We start from the raw sequence: 18587 nt of genomic DNA on the forward strand, positions 1-18587 counted from the left end.
CAAGAAAATTAAAGAGATAATGTAATTTAAAAAATAAAATAAATAAATAAATATACTTTTTTTTAATTCATGTTAAACAAGCTCTGAATAACGTGATGGTCAAAAAAATTAGACTCATAAGAAAAGACATGTGGCCGGATGAGCTGCCTCCACAAATTTTCAAGTAGAATTTTAGCTATGCTTATAAACGATTTTTTTTTTTGAAAAAAAAAAAAGGAAAAATTGCCCCTATGAATTTCATTATGGCCTCAAACTTTTTCTCTCCTAATTAATTTATTATTAAATTAATCAACAATTAACCTACAATAATTAATGATATTAAGGCTTGATTTGGCATCTTCAAAAAAAAAGTCAAAAAGTTAAAAAGACACTATCCTATTTAAATCACATTAAATCACATCACATCTCTATTACATCACTTTAAATCTAATTCATATTTTATAAAAAATTAAAAAATACACTTATTTAGATTATCTCAAACCACCTTAAAAATAAATTTATGAGTGATATTTTTTTAAAAAAATTATATATATATATATATATAGGATATTTTAGGTGTTTGAAAGCTTATATATATAGGATATTTTAGGTATTTGAAAGCTTAGCAAGGACGGCCGACTGGAAGATATTTTTGCTTTTGGTAATTCCGAAGTATCGGATGTTTTGATGATATTTTGGTACGTTCTCACAAAAATATCTGCCTCAACAATAATCAAGGAATGGCCCAACGACACGTGTAAAAGCGCGACAACTGTCTCATCTCTTTTGTTAAATTTATATTTCCTTTTTCTTTTTTTTACTTCGAATCGCTCTTCTTCTCTCTCCCTCTACCAACCAGAGAACCCAAACTCAACCCCAAACAGTCAATCAAACGACTCAGATTGATTCTCTCTCTCTCTCTCTCTCTCTCTCTTTTTATATATATCTCTGCTGCTGATTGAATTTACCAAAAATCGAATTCTGAATCTAAACTAACGATTTCAATTTTCACCACCGCCACCGCCACCATCACCAACCGCTGCCATGGAAGACGGAACTACTACTACTCCGCCGCCGCCGAGGGTGACCTTACCGACTTCAGAGATGACCGTCGACTCTGTTGAACTTCAACAGAGTTCAAGTCAGGTAGTAAGTAATTGATTTTCGTCTTCATCATCATCGTCGTCGTCGTGTCGTCTTTTCTATATGTGTAAATTCTTCTTCTATGGTGTTTGTTGATGATCTGTTTGGGGTTTAATGGAAGTTAAGGCGGTTTTTGTTCTTCTTCTTGTTGTTGTGAGGAGGGTTGAGAAGTTGAAATTTTTATGGTTCAATATTCGACTTTTGTTGACTCCGAAAATAGATCTTTTTTGTTATTTTGTATTTCTCATGTTGAATGATTAAGTAAGTGCTCTATGTTTGTTCCGATCGCGGAACTGGCCTCAGCAGAATAATCGCTTTGGGGATGGTGGAGGGTTTGATTTTGCAATATTTACTGTATTTGCATTTACAAAAAAAAAAAAAAATGCAAATGATATACCTGAGCAGCTTGAAGGTCATGAATTGCATCGAGTTTTAAAAATCGTTTGAGAGCATTGATTAAAATCCCACATCTAATTTTTGTGCAGCTCATTTCATGACATAGAAGAGTTGTACAAATTGAAATGATCTTTTTTCCCTTGAGGGTTTTGGTTCTCATTACCAATTACTTCTTCATTTCAGGAGTCTCCGGCCAGCGAATCAATGTCAACTGAATGGACAAATGAGAAGCACAGTTTGTACCTGAAGTCCATGGAAGCATCCTTTGTTAATGATTTGTATAATTCTTTTGATTTACTTGGTTGGCGTTCACAAAGACAGCACTCATCAGATTCTAAATTATCGGGCCAAAAGCATGCCAGCACTCGTTCCTCTTCTGGCCAGGTTTGATGCTTAGCCACCCTGGTTTATGGGTTTTCTATTTCTTTTCTGATGACCCTTTCCTAGCTTTTATAACTTTATGTTACATTCTTTTTGCAGTTTAAGGTTCTTCGAGGTGGCTGTTGGGGAAAGATCGATTTTGAAAGGCATGAATCCCAATTGGACAAGGCAGATGGGTCTGGTGTTCTTTTAGCAAATCCATGGATTCGGCATTTCAGGCCTTCATTCAGACACCAAATTGTAACATCTTCTGCTCTTCAAGAAAAATCTGCAATTGGAAATCCAGCAGTACATGTAAATGGGAAAATGGCATTGACCTCCACTGCTTTGGCTGCTAATTTAGAGCAGTTTCCTGCACGGCACGCTCATTTGTGTGACGATGATTCAGCTGACAGCAATACAGGTAGCGGTCATTGTATTTCATGGAATAGTTATTTTCATAACTTCCATGATTTGTTTTCGCACTTGCATGCTCATGCCATTTCATATATTTTTCTGGTATTTTATTTTTGAGTCAAATGTACATGCTGCTGATTTAGGTCTAAGCACTTCACATGAATGAAGATATTATTAGCTGATAATATATGGGGAAAATTTAACCCAATTTTAAATAAAAAGAGGGATTGTGAACAAAATTTATATCTTTTAGTTGAAATACCTGTTCACTAAATGGTAATTATGATGAGTACTATGGCTTTTCTTCCCTTTCTTTTTTCTTTTCCCTCCATGAATGCTTACTCAAATTCATGATCTAAACGCAGCCTTGGTATTCGAATGCTATGGTTTGTGCCAAATGTAGGCTTTTGCATATGCATAATTTCGTTTAACCATTAAACGCAGCCTTGGTGTTCAAATGCTATAGTTTGTGCCAAATGTAGGGATTTGCATATGCATAATTTCATTTCACCATTACGAGGAGGAAGGGAAGCTTCTGTGATGGTTTTGCAAATTGGTACTGCTGCATCTGTCGTTTTGTGGACAAGTTGTGCATGCCATTATTTGTTTTGAATTGTTCAGACTATTTTTGTTCTTTGCAGAGGTCACGGATCAAAACTTCATTGATGAAGACATCGAAGAAGAGAAGGCAAACCATCCATGCAATGCAAAGAGGATAAAAGCTTCGGTTGTTGCTGCTCCAAGCAATGATCAGGTATTGCTAGAATTTACTAATGCCTGTCCTTCAATTATTTTCATGATTATGCTATTATACAGTGTTTGACATCTCCCCATCACTCGATTGCTCTTTCAGGTTGTTCCTTTTGGCAAGTTTCCTGTAATTGCAGACCTTACCAAGAATTATTTTTCCCCAGAAAGAGAGGGGTCCTGCAGCAGCAGTGATTTGAAGTCCACCGAAGATGGCTTTCCATGATTGGATTCAACATGTAATCTAGCGTGGGAAAATGATACATGATTCTATTATAATTGACTTGGGATGGTAATCTTGAAATGCTTTGCATGAGATCTTGAGATCGTGACTTTGCAATCAGGGCGAGTGATCAAACATACATATGCGAAAATTGATGTGCATTTAGTGCTATAAAGAAGGGTACTGCTACTTATGCAGGTATTGGGTTAACAAGTGGTAGAGCTGACTAATAAACAGGAGAGATTTTGATGAGCATGTTGGTTTTGTATTGTGGTTATGATGGTTGACAATTATGCTGAATTCTTTTCCTTTTTTTTTTTTCCCTCAGTTTTTTTCTTTTTTATTCGCCATTGAATTGACACGAGTTGTACTAAGTTCATCAAGTATTTGTACAGTTGGCACTTTTATGTTTCATGGGAATCAAGTTGTTGCTTTATCTCTTCGCCATTTGAATTGACACGAGTTGTACTAAGTTATCAAGTGATTTGTACAGTTGGCCCTTTTTATGTTTCAAGGGAATCAAGTTGATCCTTTATTAACTAGGGTGGGTGGCATTGGTTTGGAATTTAAGTCTTAAGATCACAAGTTTAATTCTCTCTTTTTTGGCTTAATTTCTTAGGCGAAACACAGTTGATTAGAAAGTTAGATTTCAAGTGGTTTAATCAGTACTTGATGTGGGTTCAATGCCTCCCACTGTACGAGTTTTGACTTAAGCGGAGCTTGTCTTAGGAGGTCGGGGCAAGTTCCTAAGGTATAGTTTCCTCGTTTGGAACAGCTAACAGGATACCCTGGTGATCTCTGTAAGGGGTGTTGCCTTGGACCTGCGGGAGGGTAGAGAAGATTTTCCTGTAAAAAAAAAAAAATTATATAATTTAATCCAAATTAGGTTTTTTTTTAAAAAAAAAGGTTGATGCTTTATCTCTTCTGGTTGGGAGACGTTTTTTTAAAACCTTATTTGGATTAAATTATATAAGTGTTTTTTTTTTTTTTTTTTTTTTTGCGTGTGTGTAAGTGTACTTGTTTGGATCATATCAATCAATATCTCCTCTCTATTTTTCTATATATTCTTTTATAAAAAATCAAAAAGTACACTTATTTAAAACCTCTCACACTAACCCTAAATTATTTATTTATAAAAATTGTTCATCTATAGAGTTCTTCGCCAATGATATGAAAAACTGAATGTACCTCTCCTTGGAATTTGTTAATGTGCCTATATTTTTAAGTTACCTCTTGCTGCTATGCCATTTGGATGTTAATTATACCTTCAATCTTGGGACAATTTGATGATTGTAATGCAGGCGAAGTCATTCTTTAGCAGATGATTTTTCCTCGAAATATAGGCAATAATGCTAGTCCAGCTAAAGTTGACTGTAATATAAGTAATGTGATTGATAAATTCAAAGTCCCAATCACTCTGTTTAGCAAAAATTCTGTATTTTTTTTTTTTAATTTTCATTTAGTTTTTTTAAAATTTTTAATCATACTAACGTAAATATACTTAAAAATAGTAATATTTGTAAAAAAAATATTTAAAAATTTCACTAAATATCATAAATACAAAAAAAATATAAAAATTTAGTACATTTTTTTTTATATTTTTGTGTATTTATTGATTTTTTAAATATTTTTTCACAAAATTTAGATACATCTAAGTAAGGTGCATATAAAAAAGTAAAAAAAAAAAAATTGTTTAAAATTTTAAAAATATTCACTAAAAATAAAACTAAAAAGATTTAAATTTTAGAAAATTGAATGCAAAAAAATTGAAATCAAGCACTAAATATCTTCTTGAGAAAAAAATGAATAACAATACTCAGTAATTGTACAGAAGAAGTTTTCTTTTTTAATAAAAAATCTCTTCTTTTAAGCGATCATGCAAAAGGCATTGGGTTAGAGAAATTCTAAAGCTTCAAATACCTAGAGGCTCTATGGCATTTTTCATGTCAAATTTGACATATGTTTAAATGAAAAAAATGAATCAAAATACTCAGTAATTGTATAGAGAGTTTTTTTTTTTTAAATAAAAAATCTCTTCTTTTAAGCGATCATGCAAAAGGCATTGGATTAGAGAAATTCTAAAACTTCAAACACCTAGAGGCTACATGGCATTTTTCATGTCAAATTTGACATATATTTAAATGGATGTCAATTCATTTAAAAACTAAATAAATCAATATTAATTTTTTATTCTGTGAAAATGTTGTTACGGCTTTTTATTCCTACACATTAAAGCATCCCAACTAACATGTTATTTCTTAGTTGGCAAGCTAACTAGTGATATTTGACATTTTTAGAGTATCTCCATGAGAGGAGGCAAAAGGACCATATGAAGCATTTTTTGATGGCAAAGTTGGTTTTTTTCTTCCTCCAACGAGTTCTGCATCATAAGAGGCATTTTGTCTATTTTCATTTTCATTTACCACATCTATCTAGCCTCCATAGCTAAGCAAACATGCTTTTTCCACTATTTTGAGATCTCCATATCTGCTTGCTCTCTCAATATTTGTTGCATTTTTGCTTCTTCGAGCTCATTGTTATTTTTAAAAATATTATTAAAGAATAAATATTTGTAAAAAAAATAACCACAATATTATTAAAAATATTATCGTGCTCATGATCGTGTAAAAATATTATTAAAAAAATAATTTAATTATATATTAAAAAATAAATATTTGTAAAATACCAGGCCAACACTAGGCGCATAAACAACATATTATCAAAAGATTATATTTTTTTATGTATGTTTATAGTTGATGACAATGCAAAATGTCATATTTTTCTCCCTTAATAATGTTTAGTCTTTTATGCTTATTTGGTGCCTAAATGTACTCATTATTCTTATATTTTGATTTAGGATGCAAATGAAGGCGTTAAATGCAAAACAAAGCTAATTGGGCGGTTTTGGACAGTTTCGACATCGCTTCGTAATCTGTGAATAACTCTCTCATCCGAGATCCGATTGAGATGATCCAAGATGCTATGGAACACCAAGAAAAGGCTCTACAACTTTCATGTTTCGAGTTTTGAGAGATACTGGCTACATCAAGGTCGAAATCGGGCTTGAATTTGCTGCACCTGCACTGTTGACGTTCCGGAACATTCCCCGGTTTATTTGCCGAAGTTTTCAGAGCTGGTGCACGAAAGTTCCAGCTGTAAACACCACTTTCCTAGTTATATTAGGACTTTATTTTATTTTTAATATCTTCTCTGATTAGTCAGACTTGGATATTATTATTTTCGGATAATATTTAGAATATTTTTTAGGAGATTTTGTAGGCTTCTAATACTGAGGGCATGAAGGTGTATAAAAGGGAGAGGGAATCATCAGAGGGCGCTCTCTCCCCTCTTCTCGAACTTCTTTGAGTTTTCATTATGGCCTTGCGTGGCTAGACTTTGGTAATCTGTCAAAGGAAACGGAAGCCTCGGAATCAATAAAACCGTGGGATCTAATTTGTTTTTTTTTAGGAAAATGCTATGGACCCCAAATAAATTACCAATTTTTCTATCAAACCTCTTACATGGGTGTAGGATCCATACAAATCAAATGTGTGTGGATCTCACACCCATGTGAGAGATTTGATAGAAAATTTGGTAATTTGTTTGGGGTCCCTAGCATAACTCTTTTTTTTATTACTCAGCTTATGCTTTGAGTATGGGGTGTTCTTCTATGCATATTCTCATGATTGTCTCATTTAATTACTAGGAGGGCTACTGGTTTATTATTCGTTGCAATCTATTGTTAGGTTAGATATCGAATCTGTAATTGTTTGATCCCTCTAATTTGTGAAGCAACTAAGCTTTAATGATTTGCTATGTTAGAAATTATTATATCTTATGAAGAACACTTGATGAAATTAAAATGCAATTGCTTGTGCTTGTGTTGTTTAGCTTCATCGATCTCTCTAATTCTTAAGGTTGCTATTAGATTAAATCTTTAGCGCTTGCCTTCGGTTGTTTAGTAGTTGAGGTTAATTAAATCGCTTGTTTTCTAATTAACTACAACTAAGGAGAGATAGGAAAATAGATCCAACGGTGAATATTCAAAGTATGAATTGATATAATTTTGCATCAATGATCAATTGTAAAATTCCGATGGTGAATGTTGACTTAGACCAAGTCTTGTTCTTTTGATTGATTTCAATACTTTAATTTGAATTGTTACTTAGTTGTTCTTCTTAAAAATTGTTTTTGTTTTACTCCGACCCATCCTTATTCAAGTAGTGTAAAAACTAGGATAAACACTCTTCGTGGGAACAATCTTTGCTTGGACAACTACATGTATTTTGAGGAGTATAGGTTTTAAATTTGGTTGCCTGCGACAGTACATCAATAGTATTTTTTTAAAAAAAAATAATTAAATTAGTTTGATTGATTAGTTAAAATAAATAATATACTTCACACTAGCTAAGAACATCTGCAGTGGATAAGTTAGTGAGAAAGTTAGTGTCAGATGTTAATTTTTAGCCAGCTATTTTCACTTTTTTGTCTTCACAATGGAACTGCTAAAGACCTTGTTAGTGGTCAAAGTTAGTGTCAGATGCTAAGTTATGTGTTAACTGCAGTGAGCAAGTTAACAAGCAGAGGAGGGAGAGAGAGAGAAAAAAGAGAAGAGAAAGAGAGAGAGGCACTGGCAGTGCAGTGGGGTAGGGTCCCACTGTACTTTTCAATTATTATTTATTTTATTTATTATTTATATATATATATATATATATGTTTCTTAACACATATCTTAACACATCCATAGCATTACTACTCACTCTCTAAAATTCACAAATTCTTAATACACCTTAACACATATTTTTGGATCCTACTTTTATCATTTTTTGTCATATAACATTTATTTTAACACACTTTTTTAACTATCTCATTGTGAATTCTCTAAACTAGTTAAACAAAATAAAGATTATGGGTATGTTTGGTTTGTGTTTGAGAGATGTGTTTTAGAGATAAAAAGTACGAAAAGTTGTTTGGTTTGGTTTTTTTCAAAAGATATTTTGAAAAATTATTTTGAGAGAGAGTTTTGGAAAAAGTGATTGATGATTTGATGTGTGTGAGAGAGAGATTTGTTTGGAAAACTTGTTTGGTTTACAAGTTTTGAGAATTTTTTTTGAGAAAATTTGTTTGGTTTGATTTCTTTTAAAAACTTATTTATAGAGAAAATTTCTCAAAATTTTTTCAGAAATACAAACCAAACGAAATATCTTTTTTTTTTTGTATACTTTTAGAAGGCATTTTGCCTAGTAACCTTGGAGTTGCTCACACAAACCAAGTTGTCATTTGCCTAGGTTGCATTTAGCACTGTTCTTTCCGTGTCAAATTTGAAATATAAGAGAAGTAAGTCAAATGTATATATATATATATATATATATATTTGCTATGTTAAATCTATATTTGAGTTTTGTCTAAAAATTTGAAGCATAAAAAAAATAATAAAAATAAAAATGCAATAAAATAATAAATTTGACACAATAATTGGAGTAATTATTTTTGAAAATGTCAAAATTAAAGATGTCGAATTGACATGTAGGTTTTCAAACCAAAAAAAAAAAAAAAAAAAAAAAGAAAAGAAAAGAAAAAAAATGATGGGCTTGTTTGGTTTGTATTTCAGAAACAATTTTTGAGAGAAAAAAGTACCAAAACACGTTTGGCAAACCTGTTTCTGAAATATTCTCTGAAGACTATCTCAAAACACGTTTTGGAACTCTCTCTCTCAAAACTTCTCTGAAAACGGTCTTCTCTCTCTCATTAAAGGCAGTTCAACGGCTCTCTATCGGCTGAGTCAAGGAAGACGATCCATCCGCACCTGTACGCCAAGATCTGCACTCGCCCAAGTGCTTTCGAAGACCCACTTGCCTTCTCTCCATCAATAAGCTGTTCAAGATTTGAGAAATCTTCCGCATTAGATGCACCGACACTGTCTATCACCTCCTTCATCTCTGTGTCGCACAGGCTTGAGGCAATAGGGGGCATCTGCTCGTACGGGTCCTCTTTGAACAGCCACAACTTCTCTGCCTCACAGATTTCCCCAAATCGTGCCCTGGCTTTGGTCTTAGTCAAACTGAATGAAATCTTCTCACAATCGGGACTTGTAACATCAAAGTCCTTCGTTTTTTTCTTCTGGGGTCTATAAAATGCAAACCAACCACCTTCGAACCCCACGAAGACGAAGCATAACTTCATCCTTGGTTGCAAAAACGGAGAGGCCGTGCTCAAAAGTTCGTTGTGGACGGTGGGATTTGAGGGCCACCAAAAGCAGGCAAGCAAGAGGTATTTCTAATGCATGACTACTTTTTTTCTTTTTCTTTTTTTACATTTCATTTGGGTTTGTCAATTCTGAACAATGTATTGACTGATTTTGGTTTACAAAGTTCGCATGGCTTTTGCCTTTGGGTTGTCAATTTCTGGTGAACTTCGCAATCGGTAAATTTTCGAAATCGTAGTCCATACAGTCACACACCAGAGTCACTACTGATTTTGATAGATAACACATTCTTAATGCTGTGCCTTAATTGTAATGTTCTACAATATCACACAATAACCTTAGCCTAATGTATTTGGTGTCTCATAGAACATATGCAGATTACAGATAGTTCTCTTGTTTAGTTATTTAGCTCAACATTTCTGCATATTTTATCTCTAAGGATAAACGCACCAATTGTTAATAGGTTGAGATATATATATATGGATATACGAATTTCTGAGATTCCCTTCTTGATGTTTGTATTATTCATGGAGTTCATGTTGACGACAGCTTTGTTTTTTGCTCCCTTATTCTGTGTTATATTTATTAGAAATTAGAATATTATCATTCTGTCTATCTAGATAGATGTTTTTTAACGGGGATGATGTTCCAAGAAGGCATCTGTTTCACAATGCAGACATTTTCTGGGTTTAGGTTATGGTTTATAAAGATTAAAAGGTTAGTTGTTTCTTTGTTTGTTTTTGGAAAATCTAATAGAAGAAGAAGAAGAAAAAGAGAAGCAAAATGACTTTTCAAAATATTCATTTACTTGATGTAACCTCTTGCTGGAGTGATGCATTTGATAACCTCTAAAGTTCAAAGCGATATAGTGAAGAGATATCGAAAACAACATTAATGGATAACATAGACGAGAAAACACAACAATTAGTGGTTTCAAAATCTTAGAAGAATGTCATTACTAAATTCAAAGTGACAAAGTAATAAACCAGTGATCTCTCCATGTCTAGGTGCTTGTCATTACTATGTTGATTAATTTCTCATACTATCAGAATTTTCAGAGTGACTAGTGTTGTGAAACAGGTGGGTGATGGGTTGAATGCCATTAACTGAGAGCAGTTATGAATCAAAGCTTCGTAATTTATTTTCTTGAAGGAGTTGGGTGTCTCATCTCTCCTATATGTTTTGTTTTTTTGTGTATTTTATTTTTTAATGAAGGCAAAGTACAACAGAAAAACAAAAGAAACAAAAACAATACTAGCAAAAGACAGAACACTGATAAGATATGATAAAATGACAATTTTTTTTTTCCTGTGTGTTAACATTTGTTAATTTAGTGAATATTTGGGTACTAGAATGACAAGGCTAAATTGGAGTGATACCCACCAAAGTGTATAAATTGTAAAGAATAAAGTATATAAATTAATTAGACGATAATGTTTTATTCACATAAACTGTGCTGCCCGAAGTAAAACAGTTAATTAGATATGTTAAAAAGTACAACAGTGCTCTCCTCCTTTTTAGTTTTCTGTCTCCATTGATTAGTCATTAGATATAAATATGTCCAATGTGGCCACAAAATACGAGAATTACTCACTACCTGTTAATGTTTGACATTAATGAATTATATAAAGTGTTTAAGGAACCATTTTAAAAGCAGCCGATCTAACATTCATTAGCTAACTTGGGAATGGAAGAATTGAGGCATTGCCTATCTTTCCTTTCCTACTCTTCTTATCAAAGTGGTCACTTTACTAACTGATTAGCAACAGGCAGGTAGAAAAGCCATCTTAATTAGGATCAACACAGATTATCATCAGGCAGGTAGAAAAGACATCTTAATTAAGATCAACACAGATTGGCAACACAGATTGAAAATTCCTATTTGATAATTCTGCGCATATATGCCATATAAATTCTGCTCATTCTGAAAATTCTTCTTTCGTAATTCTGCTCATGTATGCATACATAAATTCTGCTCATTCTGAAAATTGTGCTTTCATAATTCTGCTCATGTATGCGTACATAAATTCTGCTCATTCTGAAAATTTTGCTGTTCATAATTCTGCTCATTCTTGCAATATAAATTCTGCTCATTTTGGAAACCAGGCCAACTTTGTACTCCTCGGTCATTGTTCAATATAGCAAGGGCCAAGAGGAAGAGATCACCTCAACCATCAGTCAATTCCTCCACTGCTGAAAACGATTGTCTGTATCCGGTAAACTTTTGCACGCGGAATCTCATATTATATATTCGTAATATTCGTAATGGCTATTATTATGCATATGCTTCATATCACGTACTACCAAACTTTTTCTGGAACTTAAGTTGTTCACATAACTCTAAACTGTAATTTGTTTCACTTCTATTAGGGTAGAATGGCTAACGACAATGACGACTTTAAGATGTGGGGGACCGAAATTGTCAAGATATTTTTAGAAATATTGGTAGAGGAAATTAAGAAAGAGGGTCCTGCCATGTCAAAGAAAGATAGGAGTTTTTTCCCAAGGCAGTGGCAAACAATTAATGATGAGATGACTAAAAAGGTTGGAAAAAATTATGGGGACAAAAAATTGAAGGGTAAGCTCGCGCGTTTGAAGGCGAACTACAAAGAGTTTGTTGCTCTGAAAAACCACACGGGTTTGGGCTGGGATCCAATCAGTCAAACAGTGACAGCCCCAGACGATGTTTGGGAAAATTATGTTCAGGTAATCATTTTGGCGCATACATTTAGCAGAACCATGTGCATAGAGAAATAATTTTCTAAATGATTAATTAATGTTTACAACTTGTAGGCACACCCAAATGCAAAACAATTCCAAACCAAAGGCCTTGAACATTATGAGCTCATGTCAGAAATATTTGCCAAGTCATTTGCCACTGGCGCTTTTGCGCGTTCTTCTCGTCAGGGTGCACCCACATCTGATGATGAGCGAGAAATGGATGAACGCTTTCATGCATATACGTCAGGAAAAGGCGTAGGAGATGAATCTTGCACTTCCGGAAGTAAGCGTAAGTCTAGTGGCCAGGGTCAGTCCAGCAAGAACCCAAAAATGGACGATGCACTGCAATCATGGCAACGTTCATGTGAAGCACGTGAACGGTTTTACCTTCAAGTAGAGGCCAACGCTGGGGCAGCTGATACGTACTCCGTTGCAGCATGTATGACCATCCTAAAATCAATGGCCCTGGATCCGAGCTTGTTTTTGAAGGCCATGAACATGTTCACATCACTAGAATGGCGAACCATGTTTATGACCATGGAACCGGAAATGAGGTACCTTTGGATCCTCAGTTTGTGAGAAGCTTGGTCATCCCACTGTTTGGTTTGAGGTGAAGGAAATGAAGATGCTTGCAGAATTGTTTGGGTGTAGTTTTCTTTGTTTTTCGCATTTGTTAAACCTAAATTATATTTGTTTTAATTTGTTTGTTTTTCCTTTTCGGTTTGGACTATGTTGGGTGTTGAACTAACTATCTATAGTATGTTGTCTACGTTCATTTGCTTTAGACTTACCACTATGTTGTCGTAATATATTTTCGCCATGCTTCCTTCGTTGCAATGTCGTCATTAAATTTTTAGTGCTATACTCATGTCATTACTCATAACACCTTGACTGTTTTACACTTTCCGCTTTAGATGTCGTCGTCACGACCCAATGGAAGGCAACCGAACAATATGTACGACCCGTACAGTGACGATGACGATGATGTGATGGACTTACACATGGTTTGTCAACTAACACGTGACATTCCTACGAGACAACCGCAACGTAATTGTCCATACACTGGTGAGCAGTACATAAAATTCTTACTAAGTGGAAATCCTAAATCAATCCGTGAACAATTGCGAATGGAAGTTCCGACATTTGTCGAATTAGTTAAACAGATTGTTCGTAGAAATGTTGTAGACTGGTCGAACATGCGATTGTCACTTGAAGAGTCGTTGGCTATGTTTTTATTTATCTGTGGTCAAAGTTCAGGAACAAGAAATGCTGGAGATCGATTTCAGCACTCAAATGAGACAATTCATCGCCATTTCGTACTTATGATGCGGGCGTTAGGAAATCTTGCGCCATTTGTAATCCAACCACCGAACATGGATGTTACCCATCATAAAATTCGGAATGACAGACGATACTGGCCATGGTTTAAGGTAACAAAAATGGCAGTTCATTTGCATTATTTTATATGGCTTATTGAGACTGAAAATTTGATAAATTAATTCAAAGTTATGTCAACTAGGACTGTGTAGGGGCCATAGATGGCACACATGTTGTTGTTGTGGCACCAGAAGGTGACCAAATGCCATATCGAGGTAGAAAAGTGCATACAACTCAAAATGTCATGGCTGCATGTTCATTTGACATGAAGTTTACGTTTGTGTACACTGGTTGGGAAGGTAGTGCACACGATTCGAGAATTTTCCTTGAAGCACTTACCACAAATTCTGCTGACTTTCCACACCCACCACCTAGTAAGTGTATTTGTTTTTAATTTAGAGTTTTCCTTTTTTTCACACCCAAATATGCCATGACATGTTCTCACTGAAAGATTTTTACTGTAGACAAGTATTATCTCGTTGACGCCGGGTATACACACATGCCCGGGTACGTAGCCCCATATCGTGGCCAAAAATACCATTTGCAAGAGTTCAATAGGCGGCGTCGCTACCATGGTCCACAGGAGTTGTTCAACCATAGACATTCTTCTTTAAGGAATGTCATAGAAAGAACCTTTGGAGTGTTAAAGCAACGGTTTCCATTATTGAGACACATGCCACGGTATGATATGGTACGACAAGGGCCAATCGTTATGGCATGTTGTGTTCTCCACAATTGGATCCGGACGGTGCAAGAGCATGATGAATTTTTCGATGCGGAAGAATCAAGTGATGAAGATGAAGATGACGTTGAAGACGAAGATGAAGATGAAGATGAAGGTGAAGGTGGAGGTGAAGGTGCAAGTCAAGTTCAGGGTGAAGTTGGAGTTCAAAATGTCCACGGAAATCAGGATGGAGTACCAGCTATGCAACAACATAACCACGTGAACATGTCACGTGAACAACTAGTGCAGATGGGACAATGGCGAGATGAGGTTGCAGCATCTATGTGGGAGGCATACAACAATAGGTATATGATAACAAGTAGTATTGTGTACTTACTTAAATATTTATTAGCATTATGAGTAGTGTATTATGTACTTACTTAAATACTTAAGAGTAGTGTATGCATACATATTTATTTGCATTATGTACTTACTTAAATACTTATTATTCAATTTTTGGACATGCAAGGGTTTGAAGACAGGGATGTCTTATCTAAGGACGCGTGGTGCGGTTGCTACAATCAAATTCACTGTGGTGCTGTTCTGAATCTGTGTCTTCTTTATCTGGGTGATATTCTGTATCCATGTGTTGAAGTCTGTGTTGCTGTGTTGTTGGCAAATTAGTGAAACAGTGGATAGTTGTGATTAGATTAATTTTTAGAAACAGTGGATAGTTGATTAGATGAAATTTAGATGTTGAATCTGTGTGTTCTAAATCTGTATTTTAAATTTAGATGCTGTAACTGGTGAATCTGTATTTTAAATTTAGCTGCGATGATGAATCTGTATTTTATATTTAGATGCTGTAATTGGAACAATCCCATATCTGTGTGTTCTGAATCTGTAACTGGATCAGATGCTTCTCTGTGTATGTTAAATTTGCATTATGCCAAACCTGTTTTTTTCTGGTCATGGAACATATGCTGCTCTGTGTTCTGAATATGCAAGAATCTGCATCAGTATGCTGCTGCTGTTCATAATCTGCATCACTATGCTGCTGCTGTTCATAATCTGCATCAAGAATCTGCATCAGTATGCTGTTGCTGGTCATGGAACAGATGCTTCTCTGCTGTTCATAATCTGCAAGAATCTGTTCATTATGAACCACATCTTTATTCTTCCAGGTGGTTCAGTTTTAAACTCCCAGGTTTGAAGGAGCTCTTGGAGCTCTAATATTACTAATTTGATATCATTCTACATGTTCTAATCCATATAAATAGTGCATGTTCTAATCCACATCTTTATTCTTCCTGGTGGTTCAATTTTCTTTTTTGCTGCATACTTTTCTGCAATCTAATTTTTGAAACAGAGTTGATAACAAAACAAAGCACTTTCTCTGTTTCTGTAATAACAGGGCAGCGCGATAAGGCAGTGAAGGTGGTGAAGGAAGGGGGCAGCGTAGTGGTCCTAACTGGTGCTGTCACGCCACCCGGTTTTAGATTTGTAGTCACTGCCAGCGGAGCTGTCTTGGAAAAACTAAATCCGGCTCTTGAAAGCGGGAAGGTGAAGCCGGTGGTTGATTCCAAGGGACCGTTCCCATTCACCAAGGTTGTTGAAGCTTTCTCTTACATTCAAACAAACCGAGCTACTGGGAAGGTGGTTATATATCCAATGCCATGAGAAAAAACCATTTAGAATTAGTATTATTAGCCCAATTTAGCTTTTGAATTTGAGAACTTATCTGAGTAGATATTATCAGAGGCAACAAATGTTTTAATGTATAAAGTACATGAATGAAATTTATGAATCTATGCAAGGCAATAATCTGTTACTAAACCTGATGGGCATAATTTTTAATACACGTGTAATGTAGAGTAAAATCTCACAACCTATATATAGGGCTTATTTGGTGATAAGTTGAAAGTTAATACTTGGCATATACTGCACAAGTCAAAAATATCACTAACTCTTTCATTCTGGTCTTTGTAAAAATTCTACTCATGTATTATATGTGCTGTCTTGCTTGATCAGCAACATGATGAACACCAACTGCAACATGAAGACCAACTGTGTTGTCTTGCTTGATCTGTAAAACTTCATGATGAATACAATATGCTGTGCTGTTTTGCTTCATTCTCAAAAAAAAAAAAAAAAAAAAAAAAAAAATAAGAAGAAAAAAAAAAGAAAAAAAAAAGAAACATGTTTACATAATTGGGGGTGTTTGTATTTTGTGTTTCTGAAAAAACTAACCAAACGGATTTCTGAGAATTTGTTTTGAAAAGTGATCCTGGAAAAAGAGAACCAAACACATTTTTGAGAATTTTTTTGAGAAAATCTGTTTGGTTTGATTACTCCCAGAAATGTGTTTTCAGAGAAGATTTCAGAAATTTGTTTCTGAGATACAAACCAAACAAGGCCCTCTATGGCCTTGTTTGAGCATCGATTTTATTAATGACTTTTTAACTTTTTTATGAGAAGAAAAAAGTAAATATATTTGTGAATGATTTTTTTTAGTTGTATCGAAAATCATAAATTACTAATATTCTTGACTCTTTTTTTAAGTGATTGTAGACGCGCCCGCGGAGGGGGACCTCGCTACTACAGTTCGGACTCGCGATTTTTGTTTGTCGCGGTTCTTAATCTGAACCAAAGAGTCCAAATCCGGCAAATCGTTTTGAGAAACAGATTTTTTGAAAAGAAGTGCCAAACATGGACTGCTTTGCCAGATACAGAGTCGCCACCTAAATATTTTTAAAATGGGGAAATTTAGGAAACCCTGACTCGGTGCCGAAGGCCACATGTCCGTCATCACCGGAGTTGTCTCGGCTCGGAAGCTTGGGTACGATCGGGGAAGGTCAGCTATGAGCACCCCCTTTCGCCCGGTCCGAAGACCGGCCTCTACTAACCATGATATCCGATTTTGAAAACGTTATGTGTTCTTATTCCATTTATTAGCCTAGAATTACTATGTTATGCGCGCAGCAAACAAGTATAGACTAGATTGCCTAATTTGGAGAGAAACATTGCATATCCGTTCGTTTTGAAAATGCTTTGAAATTTGCTACTCGCAAGTAGGCTAAAACACGGATTTCAATGAGTTTTTCCAACTCAAACAATCCAACCTTCACCCACAGGCATTCAAAACATTTTATCACATAAGCATCTAGCCACATGGCAAGCATACTGTCATGTTAACATTCACACGCATGCGAGATGCTAAAGCGAAAATACTTACATTGTATTCCGTGCCAAAACAGTAAACTAGTTAGCAAACGTGCGTGTCCTAGTTCATGTTAAATTGCCTAATGCAACACATACAGGATGCAATTAGATAGGCTCGGCTAACCTAAGCATGGCATATGAAATGCGATCAACTATCACATATTCAATTTTTGAATTGAAATACAGATGCAGTTAGCGTGATGTACCGAGGCTAATGCATGCAGTACAAATGCATGAATGCACGCATGCATAGCATAAGGTATGCTAAATTAAACGTGCCCTAATCTACCATCATAAGCAGGTAAATAAAAGGAAAGAAAGAAGTGGGGATTGGAAGACATGCACACACACGCACCCACACTTATTACAGATTTGCCCTCACTCGGAGGGACCAAATAAATATTACAAATTAATTAACTACGCAAGCTAATTAAATAATATTACAAATTAATTAATTAATTAATTAAAAAATTAACTAATTTTGGAGAACAGTAAACTGCCTCGGGAAACGCGCCGCCATGCATGAGCTGCCTTTGTTTTCCTTCCTTCACTCCTCTGGAGGTTACCAAAACCTCAAGACTGCATCCTTGGGTGCTAGGGAGTGCCACCGGCTGAATGAAATCATCACCGGCAGTGGTATGTGGCCACCGGCACAAAATGAAGCCATCGGCAGATAAATGATTGCCGGCCGGCACTTTACACTGCCGGTCGGCAGAATGTTCCTGCAGAATCTGCAAATGACAGCAACAGAGGGCAAGGCAAAGCATGGCAGCACAATTCAAGGCATGTATGCAACAATCATGTCCCTTATCATGGTAATGACTCAAAGGGGCATGTGCCTCGGTTCTCGGACCACCAATCACGCATTTCCATGCATGATAGCCCAAGAAACCAAGTATGCAATTTTCATGTCAAATGATATGCAAACCAATCAAACAAATTAAAGCCCAATTCCTATCACCAAGTCAAGGAACAAGGCATGCATGCAAGATGCAATGCAACCTAGGCATACAATCTAAGGATGCAACATGACATGGCAACAAGCTTATGCAAGCATACAAGTAAACATGGGGCAATGCTAGCCAATGAAAAGGTGGTCTAAGGCATGGTTTGGGTAGCTCTAATAAGGCCCA

The 18587-nt window shown here is 35.3% G+C and overlaps 2 protein-coding genes across 3 annotated transcripts; both read left to right on the top strand.

Moving 5' to 3' along the window:
* The first annotated feature begins 600 nt into the window (after positions 1-600).
* Positions 601-3701, top strand: LOC114258283 (cold-regulated protein 27). Of its 2 annotated transcripts, none has more exons than XM_028198206.2 (5): positions 601-1125; positions 1702-1902; positions 1999-2302; positions 2937-3049; positions 3149-3701. In XM_028198206.2, exons 1-5 carry the CDS (start codon positions 1024-1026, stop codon positions 3266-3268), a joined length of 840 nt encoding a protein of 279 aa, XP_028054007.2. In that variant the 5' UTR covers positions 601-1023; the 3' UTR covers positions 3269-3701. The 2 variants fall into 2 exon arrangements, with proteins under 2 accessions (XP_028054007.2, XP_028054006.2); XM_028198205.2 differs by having other exon boundaries at positions 774-1128.
* Positions 3702-11623: 7922 nt separating this feature from the next.
* On the top strand, positions 11624-15093 carry LOC114273424 (uncharacterized). Its single transcript, XM_082917764.1, has 4 exons — positions 11624-11686; positions 11841-12176; positions 12264-13621; positions 13711-15093. Exons 2-3 carry the CDS (start codon positions 11847-11849, stop codon positions 12768-12770), a joined length of 837 nt encoding a protein of 278 aa, XP_082773890.1. The 5' UTR covers positions 11624-11686; positions 11841-11846; the 3' UTR covers positions 12771-13621; positions 13711-15093.
* Positions 15094-18587: the final 3494 nt, after the last annotated feature.

The sequence above is a fragment of the Camellia sinensis genome, chromosome 3 (genome assembly GCF_055761805.1).
Source record: "Camellia sinensis isolate YWXY chromosome 3, ASM5576180v1, whole genome shotgun sequence".
NCBI lineage: Eukaryota > Viridiplantae > Streptophyta > Magnoliopsida > Ericales > Theaceae > Camellia > Camellia sinensis.

Bases quoted from the DNA above. Each gene is read 5' to 3' on its own strand.
- LOC114258283 (XM_028198205.2), top strand. From the start codon at position 1,024: ATGGAAGACGGAACTACTACTACTCCGCCGCCGCCGAGGGTGACCTTA. The intron at 1,903-1,998 runs GTTTGATGCTTA...TTCTTTTTGCAG, and splicing joins CTCGTTCCTCTTCTGGCCAG to TTTAAGGTTCTTCGAGGTGG. The intron at 3,050-3,148 runs GTATTGCTAGAA...TTGCTCTTTCAG, and splicing joins CTGCTCCAAGCAATGATCAG to GTTGTTCCTTTTGGCAAGTT.
- LOC114273424 (XM_082917764.1), top strand. From the start codon at position 11,847: ATGGCTAACGACAATGACGACTTTAAGATGTGGGGGACCGAAATTGTC. The intron at 12,177-12,263 runs GTAATCATTTTG...TACAACTTGTAG, and splicing joins TTTGGGAAAATTATGTTCAG to GCACACCCAAATGCAAAACA.